We start from the raw sequence: 22,645 nt of genomic DNA on the forward strand, positions 1-22,645 counted from the left end.
CATTCAGGTGGCCAAAGTGGTGAAGAAGACGTCTATTCCATTTGAGGATTCCTCACAGTTAAAAGACCCCATGGATCGGAAGATGGATGGACTTCTGAAGAAAGCCTGGGAATCTTCGGCAGCCACTATTAATGCTAATATTGCTGCAACCTCTGTAGCCCGCGCAATGTGCTTATGGCTAGAGCAACTGGAGGGGTTCCGGAAAATCAGAAATACTTGGGTCATTATTCAAGTCTCTTTCTAATAAAAAAAAAAACGGATGGAACTTACAGGACAATTATCAATCTGAAGTCTCTGAACAAGTCACTAACCTATCACAAGTTCAAGATGGAATCCATAAAGTCGGCAATCCCGTTCATTTCAGTAGGAGACCTACTATGTACCATGGACCTGAAGGATGCTTATTATCACATCCCAATTCATCCTCTACACCAGAAATATCTCAGGTTTGCAGTCATCCAGGAGGGGACGGTCCTTAACCCCTTCACGCAATATCACGTACATGTACGTGGGGGAATGTGGTGCCTCACCGCATCCCCACGTGCATGTACGTGATCGGCTTTCACTGTCAGCGCAGGGACCGAAGCGCTGAAGGTTCAGTGAAGCCGGCGTGCTGGGGTTGCTAGGCAACCAGAGAAGCCGGAAGTAACTGTATTGTAGCCCTGACCCGCCCACGATCGCTGTGATTGGTCCAATACTGCAGAGGGACCAATCGCAGCGCATCGGGGCAGGTAAGGGGGGGTTAGGGAGGGACTGTGTGCCTCTCCTTCTCTGATCGTCCCCATTCCTGTCAGGGAAGCGATCAGAGAAGGAGAGTGTGACAAATATACTGTACCTATCACATGTATACTAGTCATGGAGCACTGCTACTTAGCGCTCCATGACTAGTATACTCCTCATCGCATTTAACTGTCACCATGTCTGCAGACATGGTGACAGCGCTGAGTGCCGGCTGTTACACACAGCCAGGCACTCAGGCTCAATGCCGAGGGGGGTCCTGTGACCCCCCCGTATCGGCGATCGCTGCAAACCGCAGGTCAATTCAGACCTGCGGTTTGCAGCGCTCTATGTAGTTTCTGATCCCTGCGGTCCCTGACCGCAGGGATCAGAAACCTAAAAATTGTCCAAAATCTGTATTTTCCCGGTTTTTTTTAACCCCCCTGCACCCCTGAATTCATTTATGTGGCGGGGTGCAGGGGGGCGGTTTGTGGGCGGTGCGGCAGTTGCGGGAGGCGGGCGGTGCGGCAGGCGGGATCGCGATCCCCCGCCCGCCTCCCATTATAATCATCGTTGGCTTCTAGTGGGTATACCAGGGTGCCAGCACATTGCTGGCACCCTGGTATAAACGGCTGACATCGGTGATGCGATGTCAGCCGTTTAACCCTTTCCATACCGCGGTCCGTACGGACCGCGGTATGGAAAAGGTTAACAGCTCAGGGAGCTCCCTCACTCTCCCATCGGAGGGCTGCTGTACCTTTGCAGCCCCCGATGGGAGAGGGAGAGAGCCCCCAGACAGCCCCCCCAGAGCCCCGTCCTTACCCTTCCCCGTCTGCGCAGTTCTGAACATAACTGAGCAGACGGGGAAGGTTCCCATGGCAACAGGACGCCTCTCAGGCGTCCTGCTGTCCATGGTGCTGAACTGATCTATGCTGAAAGCATAGATCTGTTCAGTGTAAGTAAAATATAGTACAGTGCAATATATATTGTACTGTACTGTATTATACAGACATCAGACCCACTGGATCTTCAAGAACCAAGTGGGTCTGGGTCAAAAAAAAAAGTGAAAAAAGTGAAAAAAAAGTAAAAATCAAAAAACACATTTATCACTGATTAAACATGAGAAAAATAAAATTCCCTACACATGTTTGGTATCGCCGCGTCCGTAACGACCTGATCTATAAAACGGTCATGTTACTTTTCCCGAACGGTGAACGCCATAAAAATAAAAAATAAAAAACTATGATGAAATTGAAATTTTGCCCACCTTACTTCCCCAAAAAAGGTAATAAAAGTGATCAAAAAAGTCGCATGTACGCCAAAATTGTAACAATAAAACCGTCATCTCATCCCGCAAAAAATGAGACCCTACTTAAGATAATCGCCCAAAAACTGAAAAAACTATAGCTCTTAGACTATGGAAACACTAAAACATCATCATTTTTTTGGTTTAAAAAATGAAATCATTGTGTAAAACTTATATAAATAAAAAAAAGTATACATATTAGGTATTGCCGCGTCCGTATCGACCGGCTCTATAAAAATATCACATGACCTAACCCCTCAGGTGACCACCGTAAAAAAATAAAAATAAAAACGGTGTAGAAAAAGCAATTTTTAGTCATCTTACATCACAAAAAGTGTAATAGCAAGCGTTAAAAAAGTCATATGCACCCCAACATAGTGCCAATCAAACCGTCATCTCATCTCGCAAAAAATGAGACCCTACTTAAGATAATCGCCCCAAAACTGTAAAAACTATGGCTCTTAGACTATGGAGAAACAAAAAAAATTTTGTTTTAAAAATGAAATCATTGTGTAAAACTTACATAAATAAAAAAAAATGTATACATATTAGGTATTGCCGCGTCCGTGACAACCTGCTCTATAAAATTACCACATTATCTAACCTGTCAGATGAATGTTGTCAATAACAATAAAAAAAAAACGATGCCAAAAAAGCTATTTCTTGTTACCTTGCCGCACAAAAAGTGTAATATAGAGCAACCAAAAATCATATGTACCCTAAACTAGTACCAACAAAACTGTCACCCTATCCCGTAGTTTCTACAATGGGGTCACTTTTTTGGAGTTTCTACTCTAGGGGTGCATCAGGGGGGCTTCAAATGGGACATTGTGTCAAAAAACCAGTCCAGCAAAATCTGCCTTCCAAAAACCATATGGCGCACCTTTCACTCTACGCCCCGCTGTGTGGCCGTACAGTAGTTTACGGCCACATATGGGGTGTTTCTGTAAACGGCAGAGTCAGGGCAATAAAGATACAGTCTTGTTTGGCTGTTAACCCTTGCTTTGTTAGTGGAAAAAATTGGTTAAAATGGAAAATTAGGCAAAAAAATGAAATTCTCAAATTTCATCCCCATTTGCCAATAACTCTTGTGCAACACCTAAAGGGTTAACGAAGTTTGTAAAATCAGTTTTGAATACCTTGAGGGGTGTACTTTCTTAGATGGGGTCACTTTTAGGGAGTTTCTACTCTAGGGGTGCATCAGGGGGCTTCAAATGGCACATGGTGTAAATAAACCAGTCCAGCAAAACCTGCCTTCCAAAAACCATACGGCGCACCTTTCACTCTACGCCCCGCTGTGTGGCCGTACAGTAGTTTACGGCCACATATGGGGTGTTTCTGTAAACAGCAGAGTCAGGGCAATAAAGATACAGTCTTGTTTGGCTGTTAACCCTTGCTTTGTTAGTGGAAAAAAATGGTTAAAATGGAAAATTAGGCAAAAAAATTAAATTCTCAAATTTCATCCTCATTTGCCAATAATTCTTGTGCAACACCTAAAGGGTTAACAAAGTTTGTAAAATCAATTTGAATACCTTGAGGGGTGTAGTTTATAGAATAGGGTCATTTTTGGGTGGTTTCTATTATGTAAGCCTCGCAAAGTGTCTTCAGACCTGTAGTGGTCCTAAAAATTGGATTTCTGAAAAATTTCAAGATTTGCTTCTAAACTTCTAAGCCTTGTAACATCCCCAAAAAATAAAATATCATTCCCAAAATAATTAAAACATGAAGTACACATATGGGGAATGTAAAGTCATCACAATTTTTGGGGGTATTACTATGTATTACAGAAGTAGAGAAACTGAAACTTAGAAATTTGCTAATTTTTCCAAATTTGGGGTAAATTTGGTATTTTTTTATGCAAAAAAAATTAATTTTGGGACTTAATTTTTCCAGTGTCATGAAGTACAATATGTGATGAAAAAACAATCTCAGAACGGCCTGGATAAGTCAAAGCGTTTTAACGTTATCAGCACTTAAAGTGACACTGGTCAGATTTGCAAAAAATGACCTGGTCCTTAAGGCGAAATAAGGCTGTGTCTTGAAGGGGTTAATTATCAGTTCCAGTGTCTCCCCTTTGGAATTTCATCAGCCCCTCGCATCTTTACAAAGGTCATCACGGAGGTAGTGGCGTATTTAAGAGAACAGCAGATAAGGCTTGTTCCATACCTGGACGATTTTCTTCTTATTGCGGACACAAAACAGAATCTCGAGGGCAGTATTCATCAGACCATAGCCCTCTTCAAGGATCTGGGCTGGGTGATAAATTACCCCAAATCCGACCTAGTACCAAGCACTAGGAAGCAATTTCTAGGGGTTCTCTTGGACACAAAGTCAATTCTCCTTCCTTCCAGAGTCCAAGCAGGAGATAAGGAGAAAGATAATGTCCTTCCAGGAACGGAAGGGCCATACTCTAAGGGAGGCAATGAAGATTCTTGGCCTGATGACATCATGTATTTCAGTGATCCCGTGGGCTCAGTTTCATTCCAGGAGCCTACAGTCCGCAGTCCTGACATCTTGGGACAGGGATCATCATTCCTTAGACTCGAAGGTAACGCTTACAAAGCTGTGTCTAGATTCTCTATCCTGGTGGACCAACCCCGAAAATCTAAGGAAGGGGGTGGCCTGGAACCCATCTCCATCCATAGTCATCACCACGGATGCAAGCCAGTGGGGTTGGGGGGCCCATCTGAAGGGACAGGTTTTCCAGGGCAGATGGTCCAGCCTGGACAGCCACAGATCTTCAAATTACAGGGAGTTGAAGGCGGTATGGAAGATGCTAAAATCAGCCGAGTACATTCTCTCCAACCACCACACCAGAGTTCTGTCAGACAAGGTGACTACCGTGTATTACCTGAAGTGTCAGGGGGGGACCAGCAACCCTCTACTTCAGGTCTTGTCAAAAAAAAAAAAATTTCACTGGGCAGAGAGGAAAGTCCTCTCGGTGACGGCTGTTCACCTAAAGGGAGCAGAGAACTCCGCGGCAGACTTTCTAAGCAGACACTGTCTCGACGCAGGTGAATGGTGTCTAAACCGGGAAGTTTTCCTTCAGATCTGCCACCAATGGGGGTTCCCACAGATAGACCTATTTTCCTCCAGAAGGAACACCCAGGTAGATCAGTTCTTCTCTCTGAACCCCAGAGACAATCCGCTGGGGGTAGACACCTTATCCTAGGATTGGGACATGGACTTGGCATATGCCTTCCCTCCGTTTCCCTTGATTCCATTGGTCCTGAAAAAAGTAAAGGCTTGCTCAGCGACCCTTATTCTGATAGCCCCGGCCTGGCCGAAGAGAGCCTGGTTTCCGCTGTTGAAGGATTTACTCCTAGGAGATCCAATAACCCTTCCAGGAAGGAAGGACCTTCTCGTTCAAGGGCCCCTGGAACACCCGAACCTCGAGAAACTAAAACTAACAGCCTGGATCCTGAAAGGCAGATCCTGAGAAGTAAAGGCCTGTCAGATAAGGTAATCTCAACCTTGCAGCAGAGCCGCAAACCTGTAACCTCAGCCATATACTTAAAGATGTGGAAAAGGTTTTCATCATGGCTCGCAGACACTCATCCAGGGATCTCTGTCCCGTCTATAGGCTGCATTCTGGACTTTTTACAGGCAGGTTTCGATTTGGGCCTAAAACCCAGTACCCTTAAGGTCCAGATTTCGGCTTTGAGTAGTTTTCTTGATACCCCTCTGGCAGACCACAGGTGGATTATGAGATTTGTTAAATCAATTTCCAGGTTAAGACCCACTATTAGGCAGACTGTTCCCCCATGGGACTTAAATGTAGTCTTAGAGGGTCTTTGTAGTTCTCCCTTTGAACCTATTGACCAGTTATCGGATAAGTTGCTTTCCTTTAAAACTGTCTTTTTACTAGCCATTACCACAGCTCGTAGAATCGAGGAGATTCAGGCCCTCTCAATCAGGGAACCATTCTTGAGGATTCTGGATGACCGAGTCATTTTGAAATTAGATCCATCTTTCTTACCAAAAGTGGTATCACCGTTTCACAGAGATCAGGAAATAATTCTTCCCTCCTTTTGTGCCTCCCCCAAGAATGCGAAAGAAGGAAGATTCCACTGCCTGGACGTAAGAAGATCCATTCTCGCTTACCTTCAGAGGACGGAGCCGTGGAGAAGATCACAGAACCTTTGTTTCGTTTGGTGGGAGGAACAGAGGCAACAAGGCCTCGAAACAGACTCTAGCCCGTTGGATCAGAGACTTGATTTGAGAGGCTTACACACAGAAAGGACTTTCTTGCCCTTTACCTATAAGAGCCCACTCCACCAGAGCAGTGGCATCATCGTGGGCAGAGAAAGCAGATGCTTCAGTGGAGCAGATTTGCAGGGCCGCGACCTGGTCCAGTTTCTCTACATTTGTTAAGCATTATAGACTAGATTCTCTGGCCAACCAGGACCTGGCGTTCGGTCGCAAGGTCCTTCAGGCTGTGGTCCCCCCTAGTTATTTAGCTGGTAGTTCTCCAGTGGGTACTGTCATGGAGGGACGTCCTGGAAACGAAGGTTTAGTCTTACCGGTAAACGGTTTTCCAGGAGTCCGACATGACAGTACCCATTATTTTCCCCCCCATAATTCTTTTCGGTTATTGCCAGGGTCCTTAAATTACCTTTCCAATGTGAGACTAACATGGAAGTTTAATAAATACGTTGGATCCTATCTGGTGTAGTAATTGGAAAGAACACTGGTGGGAGGGGAGGGGCCTTTTAACCTCTCACGCTTCCTGTCCCTACAGAGATCCAATAGGACATCCTCCAGTGGGTACTGTCATGTCGGACTCCTGGAAAACCGTTTACCGGTAAGACTAAACCTTCGTTTTCAGCTTTATAAATTATAATTAGGCTTCGGACTAGGCTAAAAGTTGAAGCATTATTTGTAAGGTTTACCAGTTGATATAGCAATAGTTGCATCAAATACGAACATGTATGGACAAAAATGTAAACTGCATAACATCTTCCTGAAGTGTTGTTCATATTATATTAGAGTCCTAAACATGCATTTAATAGACTCTCACTTTTCTGACTTCAATTTTAAATTAATCTATTTCTTTCAGTGGTTCCACTTTTTACGGGGAATCGAGCTGGGATCGAATGCCAGATGAGGCTGAGACTTTTACAAATGAAATTCAAGTTGATTCAAGTCTCCTTCCTTTAGTAACCAGTGAAGATGGTGATCAGGTCTTCAGATTTTATTGGCTAGATGCTTATGAGGACCAATACAATCAGCCAGGTAATTCTCATCCTGTGGGAATTCTGCCTTTCGTGCTTTGTGATGTAAAGCTGATTTCAAGGCTCTTTTCACATTCAGTTTCTTTTTTTTACTTTGTCACTAACAGTAGTAACCAGATGTTGCATGTAAATGATGGGAATGTCATGGTAGACATCTGTCTGATATTTTGGGGTCTTTTCAGCATTTACTTTTTATTAGGGTGCATTCGCACAACGTTATTTTTGCAAATAGGATGCACACCCTTTTATGCACACGGTGTGCTGTCCGCATCTGTATGTCTGTCAGCTCCGCAAAAAAAATGGATGCGGACCGCAAAGTACACACAGTTGTGTGAATGCACCCTAAGGCTTCTTTTGGCTACACCCCAGGCTTTATAATTCCAGGATTTCCAAAGCTGTCTTGCAGCATCTATACCTCCATCATGCAGCCCATCATCTGGCCCATGTTACGGTTCATTGTTTTACCTACCTTAGGTGGGGTTTGAATTGGTAGTTTAAGCACTTTTTCAGTTGTGCAGGGTACGGCCACGCGTTCAGGTTTCCTGTTGCAGTTTTGGAAGCCAAAATCAGGAGTGGATCATAAAAAGAGAGAAAGTATATAGGACAGATACAACTCCTCTTTTTCACTCCTGGTTTAGCTTCCAAAACTGCGTGCAGAAACCTGACCGTCTGACCATACCCTAAGGACTGTTTCTCACGAGCGAGTCCATTGCGGGAATCACACTTCTTGTGAGCGCTATCCTCCATTCTAGACTTGCAGATGCGCATTACATTATACTGATTTATAATGCTACGTGCCTTTTCTTGACCTTTCTGATGCAGGAGCATACTGACAGCTTTATGTCACTATGGTCCTGTAGAAGTAAGGTCAAGCAGAGGCACATAGCATTATAAATCATGATAATGCCGTGCGCTCCTGCAAGTCCAGAACGAAGGATCACACTCGCACATGGGGCGTGATTCCAGCAATGGAGCCACTTGTGTGAAACAGCCCTAAGGGTTCTTTTACTTGGGCAGATTAATTGTCCTTAATGAACACAGATTGGAAATCAGTTGATGCTCATTTACTTTCATTTTTGCATTGAAATGATCTGGAGTGGTTTGAACAGGGATCTTTCTTGGCTTTTTGGCCGCAAATCTCCTGTTAACCAGGGAGGTGTTCTTTTGACCAGCGAGTGTTTATATGGCCATGAATGGTAAACAAGTGTTTAATCTTCTGTTGACGGATGATTTTTAAGTGGGTCAATGATCAGGGACAAACGTTTGTATGAATGTTTGTTTGGCTAATCATCATCCTGTGTAAGAACACCTTGACAAAGTGATTTCACATGGCTTGCTGCTGGGAACGCTTATCCCTCATAGATGAGTTTAGTAACAGTGCTTTTTAGTGCTTCTGGTTTAGTCCTAGATAGCGTCTGTCCCCCACTGAATTTGAGTTTTGGCTTCATTCCAATGCACTAAGTCAGTAATATATTTTTTTTCTCTAGGTGTGGTGTACTTATTTGGGAAAGTCTGGATCGAGTCTGCAGAAACATATGTCAGTTGCTGTGTAAGCATAAAAAACATTGAGCGCACAGTTTATCTTCTGCCTCGTGAGACCGTAAGTGTTTTATTTTTTTATCTGATAATTATATCTGATGTATGTGGGATGGCACAAAGTTATACCAAATTTACAAAATGCAAGCAAATGATATCTAAAACATTGGTGCACTACAGGGTAAGGCCTTTTGGACACACTAAACGGGGGTTATCCAACCCCTATTATGACCCCCATGTGCCTGGGCCCCTCATAAAGATTGTTCTTGCCTCCTCGGCACCCACGTCGCTTCTGACGCCCGCATGTACGCCGCTGCATCTCCCCATCGTGTGGATCAAAACATCTGGTGACTGGGTGGGGCAGCCAATAGCAGGTCGCTGCGGGATGATAGGCAGGCTTGTTCTCATCGCGGCTGCTATTGGAATTTTGTCATTCGGCCTTTTCCTGACCGAACACCCAGTTGTTCATGAGATGAACTTGCTTTCTGTATTTCTGCCCCATCAGAAGCTGACTTGCAGTAGTGTGACTTCTGCTTCTAAGTGGTGCTCTGTGTGAGCGCTACAGGGAATTAAGTTGTACATTGCTTACATTTTGTAAGGTTTAATTATTTTTTTTTACTGCACTATGCTGCTGTATAATGGGCTGTTTATGTTGTATAACAATAATTTTTTTTTTCTTAAAGAGAGTTCAGTTGCCATCTGGAAAAGACAGTGGTGATCCTGTGACAATGATGAATGTTTACCAGGAGTTCAGTGATAACATTGCAGATAAATTTAAGATCATGAAATTTAAGTCCAAGGTATATTATATTGACTGCTTTATTTCTTCTTGTTGAGGCTGCATTAGAATGTAGTGCCCTGATTGGATTTATATGTTTAGCTCTCTTGAACCAAGATTGCTTAGATTTAAAGGGCACCTGTCCAGTAGCATCAACCAACTTAAACCAGGGATACTTCCTTGTAGGGTTGATCCTCCTGCTAAAAATACCTGTATAATCCGTAAAAAAAATACTTTTAAGCCTCTTGCACAAGTGAGTTTTCCCTCCAAATGCGATGCGTGTAGCGAACGTATAGCATCTGGACTGGATCCTGACCCATTACAATGGGTATGGGTACATGAGCATCATTTTTTACGCATCATCTTTGCGTATAGGAAAAATTGCAGCATCTTGTTGTCGTTTTTCATGCAGCTCTGGTTCTATAGAAGTGAAAGATAGAAGACATCTGGATATAATGCGTTTTTCTCGCCCAATTTCCTTGGGGGACACAGAAGACCTTGGGTATAGCTCATCTCCATAGGAGGCGTGACACTAAGTGAAAACTGTTAAGCCCCTCCTCCACAGCTATACCCTCAGCCTGGAGAGAGAGACTGCCAGTTTTTGCTTAGTGTCCAAGGAGGCAAGACACTCCCTGCTACTGCAGGGCTGTTTTCTCCTTGTTTAAATTTTGATTTTTACTTTTTTTCTTTTCTTTTTGTTCCAGATCATCAGGGACAACAGAGACGCACTTGACCTCTCTGTTTCTCCCGGGGTTGAGCTGCGCCAGTGCCGGTCACCCGCACTGCTGCCTCCCCCACAGAAGGCAAGGTGGATCAGGGCAGCCCAGCTCCCCTACATCCCGCCAGCGCAAGGGTCGCCCACACGCCAAGTCCCTCTTCCAGCGTCCTGCCACTACGGTGCCAGTAGCTGAAGGGGCGACCCTGCTGGAATGGACCGAGGGTGAAGACGGCTGTGGTAAGAGAGTGGCTTCTCCAGCCCTACGTCCCCCACCCCCCACCCAATGGTCTCCTGCGTGCCTGGCCCCCATACTGGGCCTCTGGACCCTTCTGTCACTACTGAACCTAGGCTGGCCCCTGGGGTGCTGCAGGGCGACATTCTACTCCCTGCTCCCTCTCCTCCCTTCCTGGCCTTCATGGGACATTGCAGCCCCCGGGCTAGCTGCAGAATGCTGCAAATAGGCAGCCACATCGCCTCCCTTCACCTATCAGCGTCCCTCCTGGGAACGCTGTACTCTCATCCGCACAGGCACCCGGTCTCAGGGTCCCCCCATCCCCTTACCGATGCGCTGCTCTGGGCCGGGGGCCCGTTCCTGACGGCGGTGCGGTAAATTTTGCAGGCTTCCTGCTGGGCCGCACCTCCGGCGCTCCTTCCCGGCCTGCTGGGCCGCACCTCCGGCGCTCCTTCCCGGCCTGCTGGGCCGCACCTCCGGCGCTCCTTCCCGGCCTGCTGGGCCGCACCTCCGGCGCTCCTTCCCGGCCTGCTGGGCCGCACCTCCGGCGCTCCTTCCCGGCCTGCTGGGCCGCACCTCCGGCGCTCCTTCCCGGCCTGCTGGGCCGCACCTCCGGCGCTCCTTCCCGGCCTGCTGGGCCGCACCTCTGGCGCTCCTTCCCGGCCTGCTGGGCCGCACCTCTGGCGCTCCTTCCCGGCCTGCTGGGCCGCACCTCTGGCGCTCCTTCCCGGCCTGCTGGGCCGCACCTCTGGCGCTCCTTCCCGGCCTGCTGGGCCGCACCTCTGGCGCTCCTTCCCGGCCTGCTGGGCCGCACCTCTGGCGCTCCTTCCCGGCCTGCTGGGCCGCACCTCTGGCGCTCCTTCCCGGCCTGCTGGGCCGCACCTCTGGCGCTCCTTCCCGGCCTGCTGGGCCGCACCTCTGGCGCTCCTTCCCGGCCTGCTGGGCCGCACCTCCGGCGCTCCTTCCCGGCCTGCTGGGCCGCACCTCCGGCGCTCCTTCCCGGCCTGCTGGGCCGCACCTCCGGCGCTCCTTCCCGGCCTGCTGGGCCGCACCTCCGGCGCTCCTTCCCGGCCTGCTGGGCCGCACCTCCGGCGCTCCTTCCCGGCCTGCTGGGCCGCACCTCCGGCGCTCCTTCCCGGCCTGCTGGGCCGCACCTCCGGCGCTCCTTCCCGGCCTGCTGGGCCGCACCTCTGGCGCTCCTTCCCGGCCTGCTGGGCCGCACCTCTGGCGCTCCTTCCCGGCCTGCTGGGCCGCACCTCTGGCGCTCCTTCCCGGCCTGCTGGGCCGCACCTCTGGCGCTCCTTCCCGGCCTGCTGGGCCGCACCTCTGGCGCTCCTTCCCGGCCTGCTGGGCCGCACCTCTGGCGCTCCTTCCCGGCCTGCTGGGCCGCACCTCTGGCGCTCCTTCCCGGCCTGCTGGGCCGCACCTCTGGCGCTCCTTCCCGGCCTGCTGGGCCGCACCTCTGGCGCTCCTTCCCGGCCTGCTGGGCCGCACCTCTGGCGCTCCTTCCCGGCCTGCTGGGCCGCACCTCTGGCGCTCCTTCCCGGCCTGCTGGGCCGCACCTCTGGCGCTCCTTCCCGGCCTGCTGGGCCGCACCTCTGGCGCTCCTTCCCGGCCTGCTGGGCCGCACCTCTGGCGCTCCTTCCCGGCCTGCTGGGCCGCACCTCTGGCGCTCCTTCCCGGCCTGCTGGGCCGCACCTCTGGCGCTCCTTCCCGGCCTGCTGGGCCGCACCTCTGGCGCTCCTTCCCGGCCTGCTGGGCCGCACCTCTGGCGCTCCTTCCCGGCCTGCTGGGCCGCACCTCTGGCGCTCCTTCCCGGCCTGCTGGGCCGCACCTCTGGCGCTCCTTCCCGGCCTGCTGGGCCGCACCTCTGGCGCTCCTTCCCGGCCTGCTGGGCCGCACCTCTGGCGCTCCTTCCCGGCCTGCTGGGCCGCACCTCTGGCGCTCCTTCCCGGCCTGCTGGGCCGCACCTCTGGCGCTCCTTCCCGGCCTGCTGGGCCGCACCTCTGGCGCTCCTTCCCGGCCTGCTGGGCCGCACCTCTGGCGCTCCTTCCCGGCCTGCTGGGCCGCACCTCCGGCGCTCCTTCCCGGCCTGCTGGGCCGCACCTCCGGCGCTCCTTCCCGGCCTGCTGGGCCGCACCTCCGGCGCTCCTTCCCGGCCTGCTGGGCCGCACCTCCGGCGCTCCTTCCCGGCCTGCTGGGCCGCACCTCCTGGCGCTCCTTCCCGGCCTGCTGGGCCGCACCTCTGGCGCTCCTTCCCGGCCTGCTGGGCCGCACCTCTGGCGCTCCTTCCCGGCCTGCTGGGCCGCACCTCTGGCGCTCCTTCCCGGCCTGCTGGGCCGCACCTCTGGCGCTCCTTCCCGGCCTGCTGGGCCGCACCTCTGGCGCTCCTTCCCGGCCTGCTGGGCCGCACCTCTGGCGCTCCTTCCGGCCTGCTGGGCCGCACCTCTGGCGCTCCTTCCCGGCCTGCTGGGCCGCACCTCTGGCGCTCCTTCCCGGCCTGCTGGGCCGCACCTCTGGCGCTCCTTCCCGGCCTGCTGGGCCGCACCTCTGGCGCTCCTTCCCGGCCTGCTGGGCCGCACCTCTGGCGCTCCTTCCCGGCCTGCTGGGCCGCACCTCTGGCGCTCCTTCCCGGCCTGCTGGGCCGCACCTCTGGCGCTCCTTCCCGCCTGCGGGCCGCACCTCTGGCGCTCCTTCCCGGCCTGCTGGGCCGCACCTCTGGCGCTCCTTCCCGGCCTGCTGGGCCGCACCTCTGGCGCTCCTTCCCGGCCTGCTGGGCCGCACCTCTGGCGCTCCTTCCCGGCCTGCTGGGCCGCACCTCTGGCGCTCCTTCCCGGCCTGCTGGGCCGCACCTCTGGCGCTCCTTCCCGGCCTGCTGGGCCGCACCTCTGGCGCTCCTTCCCGGCCTGCTGGGCCGCACCTCTGGCGCTCCTTCCCGGCCTGCTGGGCCGCACCTCTGGCGCTCCTTCCCGGCCTGCTGGGCCGCACCTCTGGCGCTCCTTCCCGGCCTGCTGGGCCGCACCTCTGGCGCTCCTTCCCGGCCTGCTGGGCCGCACCTCTGGCGCTCCTTCCCGGCCTGCTGGGCCGCACCTCTGGCGCTCCTTCCCGGCCTGCTGGGCCGCACCTCTGGCGCTCCTTCCCGGCCTGCTGGCCGCACCTCTGGCGCTCCTTCCCGGCCTGCTGGGCCGCACCTCTGGCGCTCCTTCCCGGCCTGCTGGGCCGCACCTCTGGCGCTCCTTCCCGGCCTGCTGGGCCGCACCTCTGGCGCTCCTTCCCGGCCTGCTGGGCCGCACCTCTGGCGCTCCTTCCCGGCCTGCTGGGCCGCACCTCTGGCGCTCCTTCCCGGCCTGCTGGGCCGCACCTCTGGCGCTCCTTCCCGGCCTGCTGGGCCGCACCTCTGGCGCTCCTTCCCGGCCTGCTGGGCCGCACCTCTGGCGCTCCTTCCCGGCCTGCTGGGCCGCACCTCTGGCGCTCCTTCCCGGCCTGCTGGGCCGCACCTCTGGCGCTCCTTCCCGGCCTGCTGGGCCGCACCTCTGGCGCTCCTTCCCGGCCTGCTGGGCCGCACCTCTGGCGCTCCTTCCCGGCCTGCTGGGCCGCACCTCTGGCGCTCCTTCCCGGCCTGCTGGGCCGCACCTCTGGCGCTCCTTCCCGGCCTGCTGGGCCGCACCTCTGGCGCTCCTTCCCGGCCTGCTGGGCCGCACCTCTGGCGCTCCTTCCCGGCCTGCTGGGCCGCACCTCTGGCGCTCCTTCCCGGCCTGCTGGGCCGCACCTCTGGCGCTCCTTCCCGGCCTGCTGGGCCGCACCTCTGGCGCTCCTTCCCGGCCTGCTGGGCCGCACCTCTGGCGCTCCTTCCCGGCCTGCTGGGCCGCACCTCTGGCGCTCCTTCCCGGCCTGCTGGGCCGCACCTCTGGCGCTCCTTCCCGGCCTGCTGGGCCGCACCTCTGGCGCTCCTTCCCGGCCTGCTGGGCCGCACCTCTGGCGCTCCTTCCCGGCCTGCTGGGCCGCACCTCTGGCGCTCCTTCCCGGCCTGCTGGGCCGCACCTCTGGCGCTCCTTCCCCTGCCGCACCTCTGCGCCTCCTTCCGGCCTGGGCCGCACCTCTGGCGCTCCTTCCCGGCCTGCTGGGCCGCACCTCTGGCGCTCCTTCCCGGCCTGCTGGGCCGCACCTCTGGCGCTCCTTCCCGGCCTGCTGGGCCGCACCTCTGGCGCTCCTTCCCGGCCTGCTGGGCCGCACCTCTGGCGCTCCTTCCCGGCCTGCTGGGCCGCACCTCTGGCGCTCCTTCCCGGCCTGCTGGGCCGCACCTCTGGCGCTCCTTCCCGGCCTGCTGGGCCGCACCTCTGGCGCTCCTTCCCGGCCTGCTGGGCCGCACCTCTGGCGCTCCTTCCCGGCCTGCTGGGCCGCACCTCTGGCGCTCCTTCCCGGCCTGCTGGGCCGCACCTCTGGCGCTCCTTCCCGGCCTGCTGGGCCGCACCTCTGGCGCTCCTTCCCGGCCTGCTGGGCCGCACCTCTGGCGCTCCTTCCCGGCCTGCTGGGCCGCACCTCTGGCGCTCCTTCCCTGGGCCGCACCTCTGGCGCTCCTTCCGGCCTGCTGGGCCGCACCTCTGGCGCTCCTTCCCGGCCTGCTGGGCCGCACCTCTGGCGCTCCTTCCCGGCCTGCTGGGCCGCACCTCTGGCGCTCCTTCCCGGCCTGCTGGGCCGCACCTCTGGCGCTCCTTCCCGGCCTGCTGGGCCGCACCTCTGGCGCTCCTTCCCGGCCTGCTGGGCCGCACCTCTGGCGCTCCTTCCCGGCCTGCTGGGCCGCACCTCTGGCGCTCCTTCCCGGCCTGCTGGGCCGCACCTCTGGCGCTCCTTCCCGGCCTGCTGGGCCGCACCTCTGGCGCTCCTTCCCGGCCTGCTGGGCCGCACCTCTGGCGCTCCTTCCCGGCCTGCTGGGCCGCACCTCTGGCGCTCCTTCCCGGCCTGCTGGGCCGCACCTCTGGCGCTCCTTCCCGGCCTGCTGGGCCGCACCTCTGGCGCTCCTTCCCGGCCTGCTGGCCGCACCTCTGGCGCTCCTTCCCGGCCTGCTGGGCCGCACCTCTGGCGCTCCTTCCCGGCCTGCTGGGCCGCACCTCTGGCGCTCCTTCCCGGCCTGCTGGGCCGCACCTCTGGCGCTCCTTCCCGGCCTGCTGGGCCGCACCTCTGGCGCTCCTTCCCGGCCTGCTGGGCCGCACCTCTGGCGCTCCTTCCCGGCCTGCTGGGCCGCACCTCTGGCGCTCCTTCCCGGCCTGCTGGGCCGCACCTCTGGCGCTCCTTCCCGGCCTGCTGGGCCGCACCTCTGGCGCTCCTTCCCGGCCTGCTGGGCCGCACCTCTGGCGCTCCTTCCCGGCCTGCTGGGCCGCACCTCTGGCGCTCCTTCCCGGCCTGCTGGGCCGCACCTCTGGCGCTCCTTCCCGGCCTGCTGGGCCGCACCTCTGGCGCTCCTTCCCGGCCTGCTGGGCCGCACCTCTGGCGCTCCTTCCCGGCCTGCTGGGCCGCACCTCTGGCGCTCCTTCCCGGCCTGCTGGGCCGCACCTCTGGCGCTCCTTCCCGGCCTGCTGGGCGCACCTCTGGCGCTCCTTCCCGGCCCTGCTGGGCCGCACCTCTGGCGTCCTTCCCGGCCTGCTGGGCCGCACCTCTGGCGCTCCTTCCCGGCCTGCTGGGCCGCACCTCTGGCGCTCCTTCCCGGCCTGCTGGGCCGCACCTCTGGCGCTCCTTCCCGGCCCTGCTGGGCCGCACCTCTGGCGCTCCTTCCCGGCCTGCTGGGCCGCACCTCTGGCGCTCCTTCCCGGCCTGCTGGGCCGCACCTCTGGCGCTCCTTCCCGGCCTGCTGGGCCGCACCTCTGGCGCGCCTTCCCGGCCTGCTGGGCCGCACCTCTGGCGCTCCTTCCCCGAGCCTGCTGGGCCGCACCTCTGGCGCTCCTTCCCGGCCTGCTGGGCCGCACCTCTGGCGCTCCTTCCCCGGCCTGCTGGGCCGCACCTCTGGCGCTCCTTCCCGGCCTGCTGGGCCGCACCTCTGGCGCTCCTTCCCGGCCTGCTGGGCCGCACCTCTGGCGCTCCTTCCCGGCCTGCTGGGCCGCACCTCTGGCGCTCCTTCCCGGCCTGCTGGGCCGCACCTCTGGCGCTCCTTCCCGGCCTGCTGGGCCGCACCTCTGGCGCTCCTTCCCGGCCTGCTGGGCCGCACCTCTGGCGCTCCTTCCCGGCCTGCTGGGCCGCACCTCTGGCGCTCCTTCCCGGCCTGCTGGGCCGCACCTCCGGCGCTCCTTCCCGGCCTGCTCCTTCGGCCCCCGACTGTTCTGGCCTGCGGGGTAGACTCCCGCGGCCGGCGTTTGGCTTGAGCACGATGCTCCACCGTTTCCGGCCGGCCGTCGACGAATTCGGTCGGCCGGGCGCCGCAAATTTTGGCCCAGGCTTCGGGCCTACTGGGCCGCATTCCGGCGCTCCACCCGGGCTCCCTGACTCTCCGGTCCGCGGGGTGGCTTCCGCGGCCGGTATGCACAGGCAGTCCACTCCGGTTTCCTGTGCGGCCCCGGTCAGCCGGGTGCCGCAAAAAATTTAGGCCCCGGCTTCACGGCCTACTAGGCCACAAACTTCCGGCCTCTGTTGGAGGGGGCGGGAACTTCTCCAGGCGCAAATTCTTCCCGCCTGGAGGTTCCCCGCCCCCAGGGGATCGGCGCCGCCTCCTCCCCCCTCCCCAGGTCGGATGTCTGTTAACCCTTCGGGTACCGGCGGCTCCCGATGGGCCTGTATGAATGCGCCCCCCCCCCGTTTTTTTCCCTACTTCTCTAAGATGCTGGGCACCTGTATGGTGGCCCCTCTTTCTGCCTCAGAGAGGCTGTTTTATTTAGAATTAAATAAAATGGATAACTAACGGATTTCTGGTGCGCGGCCATGTGCATGAGACGCTGCAGCCTTATCTCAGTAGTGCTGCTGTATGCATGCTCCTTCCATAAGCGGCATGGTGTCGCACTCCCCGGCTGGTGCATGTTTCCCTTCTTGGGATACTGCACTCTCTCGGGCTGCGGGCTTGCCTGGTGCATGACCCCCTGCTTAGGTGGAATACTGCAATCTCACCGAATACGGTGCTGGCCATGTGCACAAGAACGCTGCACTCACTGGATTCGCTGCAGGCCATGTGCACAACCCCCTTCCATAGGCGGAATGCTGCACTCACTGGATTCGTTGCCGGTCTTGTGCATGTCCGCCTTCCATAGATGGAATCTGCACTCTCACCAGATACGGTGCTGGTCTGGTGCCTCGGCATGCCGCTCTGACTCTCCTTACACCGGAGACTCTGTTTGCTCATGGCCGTGCAGCTCCTCATCACTCTACTCCGTTTTGTGCCAGGCAAGCTGGTAGCTCAGTGGTACTGCTGCTGCTGCCCCATGTCCAGGCTTTCTGAGTTCAAAGCCCCTTTCAGCCTTCAAAAATTGTTTACATTATTCTAGATGGGGACACAGGTCGGCATGGCGCCTTCCTGGTCCCCCGTGGAATGCCCGCTGCCGTCCTTGGACGCTGCCTGGCTGCCTCCATTGCCCCCCAAAGAAGACAAGTGGATCCGGGCTCGACCTGCAGCTCCGGTATCCCACCAGCTACTGGGTCTCCTGCTGCCACCCTCCACCAGAACACTGCACTCCTGGACAAGGAGTCAGAAGCCTGATGAGGTGCATCCCTGCTGGTCCTGGAGTCGAGGGAGAAGTTCTGCAGGAGCAGATAAGTATTACCTACATCCCTGCCTTACCCCCCTCCTCCACGTCCCTGGGGGCCTGCGGTCCCCGCTTGGGCATCTGCCATGTCCAGCGCGGCCGCTAAATTGGTCTTAGTCGCCAAGGCAACCATGTCCTTTAATCCTGTGGCGCTAACGACTCCATCTCTCAGCGTGCGGCAGCGTGAGCGGCAGCATCCCACCTCTGATGTCTCCGTCTCTCCACCCCCCTCACCTCGCCGGTGGCGCTTGCGGACTGCTCTTCCCCCTCCCTAGGGAGAGTAATCCGAAGGAGAATTATCCGGCTCGGACGAGCCAGGTCCTTTTTGGACTATAGGGCATTTTCAAATCCTGTGACGCCAACCACCTCTCTAAGTGGTTTTCCACAGAAGACGCCCGACTACTAACAGGGAGCGTGAGCAGCAGCATCCCTCCTCGGATGGCTCTGGCTCCCCCCCCCCCCCCCCCCTCGTCTAGAGGCGCATTCGGGCGACTCTCCCCTCCCTTAGGGAGCGCAAGTCTGAAGGAGAATTTCCGGCTCTGATTAGGTCATGGAGCGGGACCCCTCGCCTAAGCTCTCCACCAGGGTGGCTGACTTAGTGGTGACTGTCCGAGACACCTTTATTCTCCAAGGGGATTCTCCTCCTTCCACTGGTCAGGAGTTCCCCCTTTTTCCGTCCAGGCAGTCGGAGACTACCATGTTCCCGGTCCATGAGGGATTTTTCCGCGGTCATGTCCAGGGCCTGGGGTAGTCTTAATAAGGTTCTCGACCACCCAGCGCATGAATATACTTTCCTTTCCCTGCTGACGGCGAGGAGAGGTGTCTCCTCCCCCTAAGGTGGATCCTCCGGTGGCCGGATTAGCCAATTATGTGGCCCTTCCTGTCTTAGTCAGTTCCTCTTTCCAGGATGCTGTAGACAGACGCATAGACTCTCTTCCAGGTCCTTTTTTCGCTGGCAGCGCGTCCCTGTGACCTACCTTTCACTCAGCAGGGGTAGCCAGTGCTCTCTCGGTGTGGTTACAACACCACCACCAGGAACTGGCGGTACGAGATGCGGCTACTAACACACTGGAGTTGGTTCTCCAGATGTCTCAGGCTTCTAAGATTCTTTGCGAAGCTTCTAGGGACATTGTTTCCCTCTTTGCCCGCAGGTTGGCCATCTCTGTCACTCAGCGCGAAGAGATCTGATTGCAGGTGTGGGACGCTGACGCCTCCACCAAGCGTTCCCTTGCTAATCTCCCCTTTGGGGTTTCCAGACCTTATGGGGATCAGCTGGACGAGTTCATCTCTGCATGCCTTTTGCCGTTTCTCATCTGGTGGGCCGTCGCCTGCTTCCTCCGCCGGGGGTCTCAGGTCGCCCGCAAAGAGGCCTTCTTTTGCACCAGCCTTCCCGGCACTAGAGGGCCCAGTCAGCCCGCCCTGCTGCTCCTAGGCCTATCACATGTCCCGATTGCGGAATCCCACCATCGATTCCTGCGCTTCGCCATTATGGGTCGACACTGTCAGTTTGTCGCCCTTCCTTCGGGTTGGCGACCACCCCGCGGGTCCTTGACACGGTCCTGGACCGCTCATGGCGCTTCTTCGTACCAGGGGCATTCCTTTGCTGCCCTATCGGGACGATATCCGGATAGAGGCCCCCCTCTCTACCGCAGACCACGGACAGCGTCCGGATCACTGTTCAGACCCTGGAACGGTTCGGCTGGCTGGTAACTTTCCCAAACTCCTGCCTCTTCCCGTCCCAGAGGCTCTCCTTCCGGAGGGTGATTTTGGACACCTCGGCTGCCAAAGTATTCTACCAGCCTTCAAGTCCTCCCAGGTCCAGGGGGCAGTGTCGCATCTGCTGCGCTCCCCGTGCCTCTCCATTCGGGAATACTTGCAGGTCCTGGGTCTTATGGTAGCCTCTTTCGAGGCCTTCCATATGCCCAGTTTCACACTCGCCTGGCGCAACAGGAGATCCTTTACCTTTCAGCGGGTTCGGGCAGCTCTCCCTTGGTGGCTGTTCCCGATGAACCTGAGGTCGGGGAGTTCCTTTCTCGCATTCTCCTGGACGATCGCCGCCACCGATGCCAGCATCCTGGGTTGGGGGGGCGTTTTCCAGTCTCGCACGGTTCAAGGAATTTGGTCGGCGGCAGAGTCTCGCCTTCCAATCAACTTTCTGGAACTGAGGGCGATTTTTTTCCGCTCTCTCTCTCCTATTGGACCTCTCTCCTTGCGGGCCTCCCAGTGCGGGTTCAAACGGGCAATGCCGCGGCCGTGGCCTATATCGACCATCAGGGCGGGACCCGCAGCCGGATGGTGATGCAGGAGGTGAAGAGAATTCTGACGTGGGCGGAGACGCACGTTCCGGTGTTGTCAGCAGTTTGCATTCCAGGAGTGGACAACTGGACAGCGGACTTTCTAAGCCACAACACGGTGGATCCAAGCGAGTGGTCTCTGCATCCAGAAGGGTTCGAAGAAATCTGCCACAGATGGGACCGTCCGGATGTGGACTTAATGGCGTCCGGGTTCAACAACAAGATCCCAGTGGTCCTGGCTCGCGCCCGAGATCCGGAGGCGTACGGATGGATGCGCAGGTGTCTCCGTGGCAGGACTTCAGCCTCCTCTGTTTTCCTCTCCTACCAAAGGGTCTACGCCAGTTCGAGGCGGAAGGGACTCCGACCGTTCTCATCACCCCAGAGTGGCCTCGCCGCGCTTGGTTTTTCGGACGTGGCTCGGTTGCTGGCGGACGCCCCATGGCCTCTTCCCGACGGACAGGACCTACTGTCGCAGGGCCCGTTCTTCCACCGGAATTTGCGGTCTCTTCGTTTACCGGCGTGACTGTTGAAACCGCCATCCTGATGAAGATGGGGTTCTCGGATTCAGTGGTTAGGACCATGATCAGTCCGGGGAAGTCTTCTTCCTCCCGGATTTACTATCGTACCTGGATGGCCTTCCTATCCTTTGAGGGTTCGGGGTTCCCTCCCCTTCGGTTTTCCATCTTGATGGTACTGTCTTTTCTTCAGTCTGGGCTTGTGCAGGGACTGTCGCTTAGTTCCCTGTAAGGTCAGGTTTCGGCGCGGGCCGTCAGAGGTCCCTTGCTCTTAAGGGTCCGGTGGTGACCTTTCTTCGGGGGTGGCGCATTCGGTTCCCCGTATGTTCCCCCTTTGTCTCCTTGGGATCTCAATTTGGTTCTGCGCGCTCTGCAGTCGGCCCCCTTCGAGCCTTTGAGGAGGGTCTCTCTGACTGTTCTCATCTGGACTTCCTTGTGACCATAGCTAATGATACAGCTACATAGCGTAGTGATTAAAGTTCTGGGCTATTATGCAGTGGCTGTGAGTTCACATCCCATCACGAGCTTTTAAGTCAGACTGGTGTCGAAGCTGGCCGCTCTTTCCTGTCAGGAGCCTTTCTGGTTTTCCACCAGGATTAAGTTGTGCTCCGTCCAGTCCCCTTCTCAAGACGCAGTCGTGCCTCTGCGTCTCAGCTGTGTACGGCGGCCACCTGGTCGTCCTTGCATACCTTTGCAAATTTTTGTCAGTTGCATTCACTGGCTTCGGCTGATGCGGCTTTGGCCGCAGGGTTTTGCAGGCTGTGGTTCCTGTTTGACCGTTGGGGCGTTCCTCCTGGCGGTGCTGATATTTTTTCCCACCCCATGGACTGCTTTTGGACGTCCCATGGTCTGTGTCCCCCAATGGAAAAAAGCACGAGAAAAGGAGATTTTTGTGAAACTCACCTGTAAAATCTTTTTCTTGTCTTTTCCATTGGGGGACACAGCTCCCACCCATTATTCCTGTTGCAGGAGGGGTCTTTAGTTCAGTTTTTCTGTTTCTGGTTGGACCTTATGGCTTGGTCCGATGGTTTCCATGATTTTTTCTTGCTCCTTCTCCTACTGCTTGTGCAACGCCTGAGTTCCTCCTGGTGGAGTCTGGGGGTATAGCCCGAGGAGGAGGAGCTCTTTCATTTGCATAGTGTCCCTCCTACTAATACCTCTAAGCTATACCCATGGTCTGTGTCCCCCAATGGAAAAGACGAGAAAAAGATTTTACAGGAGAGTTTCACAAAAATCTCCTTTTCTCACTACTTGGACACGCAACTGGCAGTCTCTCTCTCCAGGCTGAGGGTATAGCTGTGGAGGAGGGGCTTAACAGTTTTCACTTAGTGTCACGCCTCCTATGGAGATGAGCTATACCCAAGGTCTTCTGTGTCCCCCAAGGAAAGAGCGAGAAAGAGATTTTACTGGTAAGTTATACAAAAATCTCGTTTTCTTTGACTGCTAGAAGTAGAATATTCTTTAGTTTTTCTTTACGCAAGTGAAAAACGCATGCAATCTGGACAGAAAAAACATGCAAACTGAACACAATGGAAGGCAAAACTGTGCAAAATCATCACTTATTCTCTGAAAAGATCCTGACGCACTCCGTGTT

General features: G+C 56.2%; 1 protein-coding gene across 1 annotated transcript in view; it reads left to right on the plus strand.

Moving 5' to 3' along the window:
* POLA1 (DNA polymerase alpha 1, catalytic subunit) overlaps positions 1-22,645 on the plus strand; it is a 370,264-nt gene that overhangs the window by 52,017 nt on the left and 295,602 nt on the right. The window contains 3 exon segments of the mRNA XM_044284006.1: positions 7,083-7,258; positions 8,745-8,857; positions 9,477-9,593. Of these exon segments, the coding sequence (XP_044139941.1) occupies positions 7,083-7,258; positions 8,745-8,857; positions 9,477-9,593 (406 nt within the window).

The sequence above is a fragment of the Bufo gargarizans genome, chromosome 3 (genome assembly GCF_014858855.1).
Source record: "Bufo gargarizans isolate SCDJY-AF-19 chromosome 3, ASM1485885v1, whole genome shotgun sequence".
NCBI classification, from domain to species: Eukaryota; Metazoa; Chordata; class Amphibia; order Anura; family Bufonidae; genus Bufo; species Bufo gargarizans.